This window comes from Aquarana catesbeiana, linkage group LG05 (assembly GCF_042186555.1).
Source record: "Aquarana catesbeiana isolate 2022-GZ linkage group LG05, ASM4218655v1, whole genome shotgun sequence".
Lineage (NCBI taxonomy): Eukaryota > Metazoa > Chordata > Amphibia > Anura > Ranidae > Aquarana > Aquarana catesbeiana.
In genome coordinates, this window is record NC_133328.1 from 312186461 (window position 1) to 312200685 (window position 14225).

Sequence of the window (14225 nt, forward strand, 5' to 3'; positions counted from 1 at the left end):
TTGTGCATGGCTTCTACACTTGTATTAAGCCAGTAACCCTTTTTATTTAATAAACAAGTGTGCACTTAGATCGTGTTCATTTCTATTTTTACATACATCACCCATCCATCTGAATGTATCCCATCTATGCTGCTGGATTGATTCATCGTTCCTACCCCATGTGTGGTAATTAGCTTGTCAAACCATCTGTTCATTCAGTGGTCCATCAGATCTGGTAAGAGTGCATACTATTGATGGTGGAGGATTTGTCACTTTGAATATTATCAGCTGATGATCCCTTTACTATCACGTGGTGGCTTCATCTTACATCGTTATACTCTTCATTGCAAAGTGTATGGACTATATTTTTATTGCGCTGCACCGTTCTATATATTTTTTGTCATTTATTGAGGTGTTGCGATTTGCTCCTTTTGGTGTTCAGCTTGCAATTTTTACTCTGGTTATTTGTTTTTATTTGTGTGCGCTGATTGTTCTCTTTTTTATCATTACTATGAAAGCGCCTGAGGTCCTGGCCGCCACTCTGTTTCAAATTGGTGGAATTTCCTGTAAGTGCAAGCCTACTATTTCACACATGATGTTTTGCATTCAAGGTCCTGGCGTGATTATCCCTGGTTGGATTGGCTTTTATGTAAGCGCTATAGGCACAATTGTTTTTTTGGTTTGTTTTTATGCTGGTTCACCAATAAATACTGCACCATGAGATATGTTTGTCATTGGTGACTTACTACTATAAATGGAATATGCTGAGCAGGGGTGTAACTAGAAATCACAGGGCCCCATAGCAAAATGTTGTATGGGGCCCCCCCGCTGCAAACAGGCCCCCCTCCCCCCCCACAGCCGCCCTTGTGTCAATGCAGCGTGACCTGCACCCCATGCAGCGTGACCTGCCTGTGCCGATGCAGAATGACCTGTGCCCAATACAGCATTGCCTGTGCCCAATACAGCCTGGCCTGCCTGTGCCGAGGAAGAGGCAAGCCTCCCGGATCAGCAGAGAGCGGGATTGCCCGCTGTAATAGCTTTCATTTGAATTTCCTGTCTTCCCGGGGCTCAACGTCACATAGCTCCAACTCTTGGCCTGACACCTTTGATGACGTCACATGTCCCGCATTGGACCGGCGTTCTATCAAAGGCACCAGGCCAAGAGGTGGAGCTATGTGACGTGAGCCCAGGAACACTGGAAGTTCTAATAAAAGCTATTACATCGGGCAATTCTGCTCTCTGCGGATACGGACAGCTCGCCTCTTCCTCTCCTCTCTCTTCCCCTGGCTGGGAGACTGTGCTGGTGGTGCTCTCATCCCCACTCGGCTGCGGGCCCCATAGAGCCAGCATGGGTCGCTATGGCGGTAGTTCCGCCCCTGAAGCTGAGCTGTTTTTACCATGAGAAATAAAACTTCCTGGTCATGATTCATGCACTTGGATACATTCTGAAGAGGGTCCTGTGATTCGGATAGAGGGGATAAGTGCGAGCTAATGGTGACTACATATCTGATGACCTGGATTTTATCATACGTGATTTTTGCTGTTCTATTCATTAGACAGCAACTATATCTGGCGAGTTCATTTTTCTGACATTGGTGGAGGTCGCACTGGGTGATTGAATCACTAGAGAAGGGAGATCCCCGAACCATATCACTTGATATTCCTACATACAGTAAGAACTATTCTATGATTGATTCTTTTGAATATCTTCAATGTTATATTCATCTTTATAACACTTAAGTCCTTTTGGGTTTTTTGATATTGTGCAGAGTGCTGCAATTTTTCTAAATTCAGAATAATGTTTCTCAATGTAAAATTGCAAAGACTATAAATATATCATCATCTACAGTACATATCAAAAGGCCAAAACAATATATTTGACGTCCATGATCTCTGGGCCCACAGACAGCACTGCATTAAAAACTGTCACGATTCCGTGAAGGACATCACTGCATGGGCTCAGGAATACTTCCAAAAGTCACTGTCTGAACACAGTTGGCTGTGCCATTCAAAAATGCAAGGTAAAGTTTTATCATTAAAGCATTTGTTACCTCAACATTTCATATTCCTAATATGTGCCTGCTGTACCATGTACCTGTATGAAAAAGAAAAAAAAAAAAAAAAAAAAAAATCGCATGTTCTTTGTTTGGCTTCCTTTGTGTGAAATCCCTGGTGTTCCTGACATTTCATCTACTTTCCTATTAAAAACTGACCACACCAAGCAGGAGAACACACAGTGGTCAGTTCTCTAGCTGTGCTGGGAACTCAGCCTGTTTGCACCACAAAATGGCTGCTGGGCCGGAAGTGATGACTGGAACGCATTTCTGGCCTAAGTGAGTGCGTGCACTACCAACACTGACAGTGACCATCTTGGACTATACCTAGCTCCTGTTTTTAAATATTTTGGCCTCACAAGGACCCCTGCACTGATGTTATTACACAAGATTTCTAAAAGTAAACTTCCTGCGTAATGATCAGTAAAATACTTGCGTATATGTAATTTGTTCCTACGATCATTTATTCTTCCCCTTTGTTTAGACTTAATTTACACACTTAGAGCCCATTCACACAGGGGCAACTTTGGATCCGACTTCAAGTCGCCCCAAGTCGCCCTACATGAATAAATCAACGTAAGTGAATGGATCGGTCTTAATGCACACTACTGCAGTCACTCCGACTTCAGAAAAGGTTCCTGTACTACTTCAATCCGACTTGAAGGCAACTTGTACCCATTGATTTCAATGGAATTTGCCTCCAAGTCTGATCACTGTTCATACTGAGGCAACTTTACAGGAAGCAGAAGGGAAACAGAAAGTAATTTCCTCCACTAAACAGCCAGCCCCCTCCTTCTCACACACAGCTGATAAGCTCTGATTGGCCACTTGTAAAGTTCCCTGTCCTGGAGGCGACTTCAAGTTGTGTTGTAAGTTGCCCCAAGTCGTGCTGTGATTCATACTCAAGTCGTGTCCAAGTTGCCTCCCAAAGTCGTGCTGGAAGTCGTGCTGGAAGTCGTGTTGCCCCTGTGTGAATGGGCTCTTATATACACAAGCGTTCTTACTAGTTTATAAACATATACTGGTGACAACCCAAAATTTGGGATTTTCTTTCACTTTCAGTGAGGAAGGTCACCAGAACAAATAAAGGGTGAATCGCCCCAATAGGGGCAAAGACAGCACTGCAAACCTGACAGATGTGCTAATCCCCCTGCACTTTAGCCCGGCCTTTTTCAAACCAGGGTGCCTCGGCAAAATGTCTAGTTGCCCAAAAACTGTATACAATCCAGTGGGCAGATCAAACCGGCCTTTTGGTTACACAAAACCACAGGTTTTGATTATGCACCATTACAACCTTTCAGCCACCGATGTCCCAACAACCAATGACGTCATCGGGTTGATAAGAAGGACATTGGGTGCCTGCACAGCATCCTTGTTGGTCTCTCCCATGCCCCCTCCATCAGCACTGGGATGACATTAGCTAAGTGAGCAAAAGAAACTTTGGAAGAAGAGAAACACTGGAATACTAGTCAGTACAAGTGTGTAAAGGTGTATTTGCTTTGGAAGAATAAATCATTGGGTGTCCTACATGTGTAAATGTTGCTGCGTTATGTAAAACTATTGGTTTACTTTTTTACATTTTAGAGTGGGGTGCCTCAAGATTGTGCAAAATTTTAAAGGGTGCCTTGACTGAAAAAAGTTTGAGACACTTCTCTAGTCTTAAGTTGTGACTTTAGTTATACATTAAAGTCCATTTGCAGGTTTTGGTGAACTAAAACTTTGACACAAGCTGGTCCAAATGAACACATGTAGCAGTAAACATAAGAAGCAGCCCAACTAAGATGTCAGCACAAATTCACTTTACTGGAAATAAAATAAGCATCCACTTACATCAAATATTAACAAAATCCGCACAGACATCCTTAATCTTTCATATAAGCGGATTCTTATTTTATTACCAGTAAAGTGAATGTCGCCATCAAAAGAGCTAACGCGTTTCACACTATATGTAGTGCTTAATCATTAAGCACTACATAGTGTGAAACGCGTTAACTCTTTTGTTCTGCTGTGGCATGTATTTTTGTTAGTAGTTTTTAAATAAAAAGGCATATTTGGAGTGCGGCTGTCCAGAACCACTTTTTATCTATTTAAAATCTTCCGGGGCTGAAGCTGGGGCTTGCCGATTATCATGTCTGTGAGAAGAAAGGAGAGCCATTAACTAGCAAGCCTGTCAGCACATTGTTTACATTGATAATCAAGGCACTGACCACCAGAGCACGCCACATCAGCGCAGCCCCATCAGAGCCCCGCGCACGCACCGGCGCAGCCCCATCAGAGCACTGCAGTGAAGAAGAAAAATAACTTAATTTCTGTTTAAAAAAAAAAAAAATTGCAATTAAGAAAAACGTTTTATTTCATTTTTTTCAAAATGTTAGCCCTTTCTTCGTTTAGCAAAAAAGAAAACCCCATAGGCGATTAAGTCCCACCAAAAGAAAGCTCTATTTGTGTGAAGTAAATGATAAGAATTTGATAGGTGTACAGCGTTAAATGACAACGTGTGACAGCGGTAAAAGATGACAGTGACGTGGGCAGGAAGGGTTTATGAATGACATATGAAGCAATGAGAACTCACCGCCTGCTCTCTGGCCCGGCGCCTCTCCTCCTCCTCAGCGGGGGTCCTCTGCACTGCAGGCCGCTGATCCTTGAGCCGATTCCGCCGATTCTTGCGCCCCATCCCCACACTGACAGCTCGCACGCAGTGCCTGGAAAGTGTGACTAACGGAGAGAATATCCCCAGCCTGCAGATCCTAATGTACAGAAAGACACAGAGATTGTACACGGTTATAGGCGTGTGATCCCGGCAGCCGCACTCCTACTATTCCATAGGAGCGGTATACTTTGTAGCGGAGCAATCACTCAGGAACACACGTGTATACGCACCAAACTCCTATCTGACCGCACCGCCGACGTAAAAAACTACGGGTGCCGCGTGAGCCTGTGCAAAGGAAGTCCGAACTACCAACCAATCACGGGGCAAGCCTCGCCGACCTATCGGCTGTCTCCTTCTCTCATCTTTGAAAAGGGCCCTAATGGCAAAAATATATTTGGTATATATCGTTTATGGAGGCAGAAATAAGTGTTGGTTATTTTGCAGCTGTTATCCCTTCGGAAGACATGCATTGCTATGCCATGTATGCATGCCAGCAGCGGCAACCACGCCAACTTACGTCTTGGACAGACCAAACTAGCTTTAGGAAAGTCCACTGGCGTGAGTGCACAACTCCACCGCCCACTATGCCTTCTCCTATTCTGATTAGCTGGCCTTTGACATAGGTCTCCGCCCCCTCGTCGGCGATTGGATGTTGCTTAGCAGCGGCGGGGTGTACGGTATGGCGGAATTGAGCGATCAGTAGATCAGAGGTCAGTAGTGATGGTTGAGTTGGTAGAAGGCGAGGCCCGCCTGCTGGACCTCCTGTCCCTGATCATGGTTCTGATGGGACTCCTATCATTTGCCTTACTGAGGTGTATCCGTGTGCCTTATGGGCGCTATGCCAGCTCGACGTTTGGGCCGCCGGTTCCTGTGAGGTTGGCTTGGTTCATCCAAGAGCTGCCATCCTTGGTCGTGCCCTTGTATTATGTGTCAGTACATCCTGATCTACCGACACCCGCCCTGTTCCTGATGGGACTCTTCATCTGTCACTACATGCATCGGTATGGAGACTTCTATTACTTCTCTAACTATTGGAATGTACAACTAAAAACAAAACTTCTTTTTCTTCCTATGTATAGAGCCACTAGCAGACTCATCAGATCTGCCTGCCACTTTTTCCATCAGAACCCCCAGTCTTCTCTATGGAGCGATGGGTGTACACTGACACATGTCTGTTTACACCCTCCGACATCCGATCCACTAAAAATTTATGGCAATCCATATCAGATAGCAGTAGGGTTTAACCACTTCAGCTCTGGAAGTTTTTCTTTACGATATGGCACTGCGTTATTTTAACTGAAAATTGCGCAGTCATGCAACACTGTACCCAGATAAAGTTTATTTCCCTTTTTTTTTTTCCCACAAAATTTTTTTAGAGTCCTGACCTTAACCTGATGAACACCTTTGGGATGTTTTATCCTTGGGAGACTGCAAGCCAGGCCTTCTCGTCCACATCAGTGGCTGACCTCAAATGCTCTTCTGGAAGAGTGGTCAAACATTCCCATAGACACACTCCTAAACATTGTGGACGGCCTTCCCAGAAGAGTTGAAGCTGTTATAGCTGCAAAGGGTCAGCCAACTCAATATTGAACCCTACAGACTAATGCCCCGTACACACGGTCGGATTTTCCGATGGAAAATGTCCAATCGGAGCGTGTTGTCGGAAATTTCGACCGTATGTGGGCTCCATCGGACATTTTCCATCGGATTTTCCGACACACAAAGTTTGAGAGCAGGCTATAAAATTTTCCGACAACAAAATCCGTTGTTGGAAATTCCGATCGTGTGTACACAAATCCGACGGACAAAGTGCCACGCATGCTCAGAATAAATAAAGAGATGAAAGCTATTGGCCACTGCCCCGTTTATAGTCCCGACGTACATGTTTTACGTCACCGCGTTCAGAACGATTGGATTTTCCGACAACTTTGTGTGACCGTGTGTATGCAAGACAAGTTTGAGCCAACATCCGTCGGAAAAAATCCTAGGATTTTGTTGTCGGAATGTCCGAACAAAGTCCGACCGTGTGTACGGGGCATAAGACTGGGATGTCATAAAAGTTCATGTGCGTATAAAGGCCGGCGTAACAATACTTTTGACACTAGTGTGTGTGTGTGTAAAATTGACAAGTTCTGAGCTAGTGGTGACCTCTCATTTCCTGAGGTCCTAAAATACTAGGACAGTACAAATACCCCCCAAATGGCCTTTTTTTTTTTTTTTAAAGTAGACAGTCCAAGGTATTTAGGAAGCGGCATTATGAGTTGTTTTTTTTTTATTTTTTTATTTTTTTGTCAGTTTTTTTGGAAAATGAAGAATTTAAATACAATTTTGAGTTTTTTTTTTTTATCCCCAATTTTCTTTTGCATAATGTCACCATTGCAGTACAGAGTTATCCTATGACTTGTGTAGCAGTGAAGGATACTGACTGGTGACAGTATGTATAAATAAAAATATTTTCAATTATTATTATTTTTAACTTTTCTTTTAAACTTTTTTTATTTCCTACTTTTTTTTTTTTTGTCCGGGATTATTTTTTTACAATGATGATCACTGTAACAGGATTCATTTGAACCGTCATGAAGAGGTTTCATTAATAACAGCTGTGATTTTTGTTGACCTGCTGTTGTTGGCTACAGCTAATCACGTGGTACAGGGTGCCATGTGATAGCTGTGGGCCAATCACTACAGTAAGCAGAGCTGTTAAGAATGAAACTCATTTATAACAGTTGTCTATACATTGTGATAATGTGATTGCATTGTGATCATGTGATCCCTCGACCCCTTAAAGCCACCGTGAACTGTAGCTGTTACGGAAGCAGCGCGCTGCATGCCCTAAGGAGTGCGCATGTGCGAAGCAATGTATATTTACGTTGCTGAGCCTGGCTGTGCCGCCTGCCCACAGTAAAAGTACTGTGAGCTTTCCTAAAGCAGTTAATTATAGTTTAACCCTCTTGCTGGCAGGGCTGTTTTTGCCTTTTTATCACATATGTATAAAAATGCACATTTTAGACATGAAGATTACAAACTTCAAAGCTTATGGGGTTGGTATACTAAAACTCTAGAGTGAAAAATCTGGTGTGGTTGTCCATGGTAGCCAATCAACTTCTCACTTCAGCTTGTTCAATTAAGCTTTGACAAAAAAACTGGAAGCTGATTGGTTTCTGTGCAGAGCTGTTCCAGAGTTTGCGTTCTCCAGCTTTAGTAAATTGACCCCCTATATGTTTTTCAAAAAGGAGAGACCCTGGACAATAAAATGTGGTACTTCTGTTTTTTTATGCCACACAACTGTTGATCAAAAACATACAACCTCAATTCCAAAAATGTTGGGATGCTATGTACAATCTACATAAAAACACAATGCAATTTTTTACAAATCTTGTGATGGCACCTCTTGGCACCCTGATTGGGTATTTCCGCCAAACAGTGCCTCCTGCCCTCCAAACAATTCCAGCAGAGCGAGCTCTACTACCAGCCCTTTTTACCCCAAGCATCGTACACAGACAAGATGTTGGGATAGAACCAAAGGAATGACTGTTTATTGAACAGAAATACAAGCGTTTATACACTTCAAAAGTAGGGCAGTCAGCACAGTGGTTAGATAACGATGTAGAGTTGACACAAGGCTAATCCCATCATGTAGGATCCTCCAAAAGTTAGCCAAATTAGCCAACAGACAGAAACAATAGGTGACTCAATTAACAATGGGAATGGACACCTAGGAGGCACACAAACCTGTGTATTCTGTCAACTAGACATGTCATCAGAAGCAAACAATGTTCCAGCAGTCTGATAAATTTATAGATTTCTCAAGGATCTTGTTGATAAATATTTCTGTTCCAAGTGAAGAAGCCTCTCCAACCCAGTCTGCAGGAGGGCCACCATTTTACCTCTGACTATTACCCTGTACAAGATTAATATTACACCTTTCCATCCACTCCAGAAGGGGGGCTTTATTGACCTTATTCAGAGAATTAATCCAAACCACACTTTCAGCATTCATCACGTTGCTGTCCATCATTAGAGTATGATCTACTCTCTCCATGGGCCATAATCAGTGGGTAGGAGGCCTGCCCCTAGTCCTCTCCAAAAGCCCTTGTCCTGGTTAGGTCTGTCGTAAGTCTCATAAACCTGTATTTTATTCATGTTACCAAAACAGAGAACATATCAAATGTTTAAACTGAGAAAATGTACCAATTTAATTTAAAAACAGGGTCATTTTGAAATTGGTGGCGGCAACACATCTGAAAGAAGTTAAGACAGTGTAGCATCCTCTCTTCTTTTAACAAAACTCTGTAAAAGTCTGGGAGCTGAAGAGAGCAGTTGCTGGCGTTTTGGGAGAGGAATGTTGTCCCATTCTTGGCTAATATAGGATTCTAACTGCTCATCAGGCCTGGGTCATCTTTGTCGTATTTTTACCCTTCAAGATGTGTCAAATATTTTCAATTGGTAAAAGGTCTGGACTGCAAGCAGGCCCATTAAGCACCTGGGCTATTCTGCGAAGCTATCCTGTTGTCATAGATGCAGTATGCAGTTTAGCTTTGTCGTGGAGGAATATGAAAACCTTCAAGTTGTGAACTTTCAAAGATGCGAGCATGTGTTCACATGTCAAATCACAGAAAAGACTCACGTGTCTGCTGGAAACTGTCACATGTGTGCACCCTCTGCTGCAAGTGGGTGTGCTGCTGTGTACTTTACTTTACAGTATAATAGTGTACAGTGTTTATTTCAAGCCCAGGATGTCCAGAAGCAAGCGTAAAAGCAATGGTGTTGTTGGGGGTCTGCTTAGCAATGGTTATTGCCAAGCAATCACCATGGAAAGAAAAGTGAAAATAATTCAGAGAGTGGTCCGAGGAGAAAAAATGATTGATATCACTCTTTCTTATAACATGAATCATTGAACCATCGGCACAATTCTAAAGAGAAGAACAATGTCAATGCTAATTTTAACACCAACTTCGATTTAGTTTTAGTCTTTTGACTAAAATGCTGTTTTAGTTGTATTTTAGTCATCTGAATGTTTTAGTCGACTAAAATCTCCAGTGCATTTTAGTTGACTAAAAACTACTGGGTTTTGTTAAATTGTAATGCATTTTTCTAGAATTTCCGATCTCATTACTCCTGGAGTAAAAATCTAATAACATGTACTGGGGATAGGGAAACAAATGGGAGTGAGGGAGTTGCACAGGGCAGAGAACTGATCTGGGGGGGCTGTTAGTTTACACAGTGCTAAGCACTGCTACCTTGTTGGGAGGGGAAACACTCACTGCGTGGTTTGCAGGGCATTGTTCCAAAACTCCCAGGCAGCAGGCAGATAGAGGGAGCCTGCATCTCTCAGATAATACAACTTGCATAGTTGCCAACAGTCCCGATTTTCCCGGGACAATCCCGATTTTGGGACCCTCGTCCCGATTGGAGGCTGTCCCGAATTGGGATTTTCCATAAGGAAAAATCGGGAATGTTGATTTTTTTTGTTTTTGGAGCAGCGGGCTCCCTCAAAATGGCATCCGGCGCCGCCGCTCTATCTTCCCCTAGTGTTGAGTGGAGAGAGGAAGGGGGCTCGATCCGTGCAACCAGTGAAGCGGCTTCTTTAGCTTCACGGCCCCTCCCCTCTCCACTGAAGCAAGCAATCTGAATTATATGTGATGGATCAGAACACAATAGTCTAAGTTGGTAAAGTAAAATTAGAAAAATATATACATAAAACTATTTTTCAGAAATAAAAAACTGATAGTTGGCATGTGCGCATGTATTCACCCACTTTGTTATGAAGCCCATAAAAAGCAACCAATTACCTTCAGAAGTCACATAATTAGTGAAATGATGTCCACCTTTGTGAACATCATTTCACTAATTATGGAGGGGATCTGCACTGATGGAGGGGATCTGCACTGATGGAGGGGGTCTGCACTGAGAGGGTCTATACAGACTCTGGCGGGGGCACCTGATGCAAGGACAGACTCTGGCGGGGGCACCTGATGCAAGGACAGACTCTGGCGGGGGCACCTGATGCAAGGACAGACTCTGCCTGGGGCACCTGATGCAAGGACAGACTCTGCTGGTGGCAGGCGACGTGGCTAGTGACACGCTCAGGGATCCCACTGGTTCGGCATTATGGTGAGTTGAATGATTTAATTTTATATTACAATGTAATAATAGAAATAATGCGCTTCAATCATCCTGACACCATAACAACCATGGTGCCGGGATGATTGAAGCGTTAACACCAGGCGTTTGGAGTATCTTTATCTGCTGATTGTTAAACTTTCTAGAATACACATATTTCTATTGTGTAGGATCTGGGGCTGCTGTCCCGTCATTCCCCTCTCCCCCTTTCCTTCTCCCCCTTTCCTTCTTCCCCTTTCCCTCTCCATCCCTCATTCATCTCAGACTCTAACCACACCCTATTGAGCCACCCCCATTTAAGCCACGCCCCCACTTTCACGTAAGCCATGCCCACTTTCACGTAAGCCACGCCCATTTTTTCCCCGCGGCGCACTTTGCGCGCCACACTTATACATTTTTTCGAAGCCACGCCTACAAACTAATGCCCCACCCCCTAATTATTGTACGGCTCCGCCTACAGCCAAAAAAGTGTCCCACATATTTTTTTTCCAATGTTGGCAACTATGAACTTGTCAGGGGGAAGGGGCTTTAACAGACAGGTGTAGCTCTGAGGAATGCAGACGTTCAAGTGGGTAAATGTCCCTCCCTGGTACTTTGACGTAAATTGGAATTGTTTTTTTTCGTCACTGAAAACATGCCACTGATGAAAATATTTGGTCAACGAAATTAACACTGGACAAGATGATGGAACATGTGAAGTCTGCTGTGCCAATGATGTCGACAATAATATCAAAGTGTGGAAAAGTTATAGAGGAAATAGAGAAACTTTAAAGTTTGGATTCAGGATCAACATCAGTGTTGAGTCCCGCTCAGCTTAATTCAAGAAAAAGCTGAAAGCCTGTATGAAGACTTAAAGAAGAAATGCGGTAAAAGAATCAGAGGGTGCATCTTTTAATGCCAGCCATGGCTATATTCATAGGTTTAAGGCTAGAGCCAAGCTTCACAATGTAAAAGTAAGCGGCAAGGCAGCAGTTGCATACAGTGCCTTGCAAAAGTATTCACCCCCTTGGCATTTGTCATGTTTTGTTGCCTCACAACCTGGAATTAACATAGATTGTTTGAGGATTTGCATAATTTAATTTACAGAACATGCCCACAACTTTGAAGATGGGGGGTTGTTTTTTTTTGTTTTTTTATTGTGAAGCAAACAACAAATAGGACAAAATAACAGAAAAAGTAAATGTACATAACTATTTACCCCCCTAAAGTCAATACTTTGTAGAGCCACCTTTTGCAGCTATCACAGCTTCAAGTCGCTTTGGATAAGTCTCTATGAGCTTGCCACATCTTAACACTGGGATTTTTGCCCATTCCTCTTTGCAAAACTGCTCCATCTCCTTCAAGTTGGATGGTTTGCGCTTGTGAACAGCAATCTTGAAGTCTGACCACAGATTTTTCTGTTGGATTGAGGTCTGGGCTTTGACTAGGCCATTCCAACACATTTACATGTTTCCCCTTAAACCACTCAAGTGTTGCTTTAGCAGTGTATTTGGGGTCATTGTCCTGCTTGAAGGTGATCCTCCATCCTAGCCTCAAATCACACACAGAGTGGTACAAGTTTTGCTCACGACTATCCCTGTATTTGGCACCATCCATCTTTCCCTTAACTCTGACCAGTTTCCCAGTCCCGACTGCTGAAAAACATCCCCACAGCATGATGCTGCCACCACCATGTTTTACTGTGGGGATGGTGTTCTTTGGGTGATGTGTTGGGTTTGCACCACACATCGTTTTATTGATGGCCAAAAAGTTCAATTTCAGTCTCATCAGACCAGAGCACCATCTTCCATACATTTTGGGAGTCTCCCACATGCCTTTTCACAAACTCAAAACGTGCCATTTTGTTTTTTTGCTGAAAGTAAAGGCTTTATTCTGGCCACTCTGCCATAAAGCCTGACTCTATGGAGCATACGGCTTATTGTCGTCCTATGTACAGATACTCCAGTCTCTGCTGTGGAACTTTGCAGCTCCTCCACTGTAACCTTAGGTCTCTGTGCTGCCTCCTGATTAATGCCCGGTCCGTGAGTTTTGGGGTACGGCCATCTCTTGGCAGGTTTGCTGTTGTGCCATGTTCTTTCCATTTGGTTATGATTAGATTTGATGGTGCTCCTAGGGATCATCAAAGATTTGGATATTTTTTTTTATAACCTAACCCTGACTTGTACTTCTCAACAACATTGTCCCTTACTTTGGAGAGTTCCTTGGTCTTCATGGCAGTGTTTGGTTAGTAGTGCCTCTTACTTAGGTGTTGCAGCCTCTGGGGCCTTTCAAAAAGGTGTGTGTATATGTAATGACAGATCATGTGACCCTTAGATTGCACAAAGGTGGACATCATTTCACTAATTATGTGACTTCTGAAGGTAATTGGTTGCACCAGAGCTTTTTATGAGCTTCATAACAAAGTGGGTGAATACATGCGCACATGCCAACTATCCGTTTTTTATTTCTGAAAAATAGTTTTATGTATATATTTTTCTAATTTTACTTCACCAACTTAGACTATTGTGTTCTGATCCATCACATATAATTCAGATTAAAAAAAAACATTGAACTAAAGGCTGTAATGTAACAAAATAGGTAAAAAGCCAAGGGGGGGGGGGTGAATACTTTTGCAAGGCACTGTATACTGTAGCTGCCCAGGAATTTCCTGCAACTCTTTGAGAAAATATAGATAAAGGCGCTTATTTACCTGACCAGGTTTTGAATATAGATGAGACAGAACTGTACTGGAAAAGGATACCAGACCAAAGTTACATCAGTATGTTGGAAAAGTTGATGCTAGGCTACGAAGCAGCAAAGAACAGGCTCAGTTGTTGTGGTGTGATTAAGTGCTCCACGCTGCCCAAATCAGTAATAGCAGCTAACACAACAAACCTGAAATATTTGTTAAAGTCATAAAAATTGCATAAGTGTAGCGCTTAATTGACAAAGCCCTGCTGGAAGCACAGACAAATCAAATAAATCAAAATTAAATCCTAAATAAACCACAGTAATAGATTATAAAACATATGTGATATAAAACATATTTAAGTGAATGAAAAGCAGTGCCAAGTGAATTATTAAAGTCCGTAAATCTCTCAAAAGTCCACAGTGTGTGATAAATGATTGCAGTCCATATTAAAGTTTAAATAGTCTTGATCCCCAAATAAATAGCCAATGTAGTGAATAAAAGCCAGGAACACCAGTGTGATAAAGCCGCCACCGAGATAGATGTAGGCTTACCGGATAATTTGGACTCAAAAGAACATACATTCTATGAGTCAAATACGCTTGGGTTGTCAGCCATCAACAAAGATGGAATCTTGAAAGTCATCTGTGGTGGGAACCTAGATAATCCTAGATCCTCAAAGAAAATCCATCTCCATAAAGGTGGTTACACGTCAGAGGATAATAACCAATGGGAAATGGAAAGAAATGGC

General features: G+C 42.8%; 2 protein-coding genes across 3 annotated transcripts in view; one reads left to right on the plus strand and one right to left on the minus strand.

Annotated features, from left to right (window-relative positions):
* The window catches only part of NSUN2 (NOP2/Sun RNA methyltransferase 2), a 153811-nt gene extending 148768 nt beyond the window's left edge, over nucleotides 1–5043 (minus strand). Inside the window, exons 1-2 of one of the 2 annotated variants that reach the window (XM_073630839.1) lie at nucleotides 4914–5043; nucleotides 4606–4780 (exon numbers count right to left, since the gene is read on the minus strand). In XM_073630839.1, coding sequence (XP_073486940.1) covers nucleotides 4606–4707 — 102 coding nt within the window. In that variant the 5' untranslated portion in view covers nucleotides 4708–4780; nucleotides 4914–5043. Of the gene's footprint in view, nucleotides 1–4605 lie in introns of both variants that reach the window. The other variant, XM_073630838.1, reaches the window with a different exon arrangement.
* Nucleotides 5044–5307: 264 nt separating this feature from the next.
* The window catches only part of SRD5A1 (steroid 5 alpha-reductase 1), a 78233-nt gene continuing 69315 nt past the window's right edge, over nucleotides 5308–14225 (plus strand). The window contains exon 1 of the mRNA XM_073630840.1: nucleotides 5308–5684. Within this exon, the coding sequence (XP_073486941.1) occupies nucleotides 5404–5684 (281 nt within the window). The 5' untranslated portion in view covers nucleotides 5308–5403. The remainder of the gene's footprint in view (nucleotides 5685–14225) is intronic.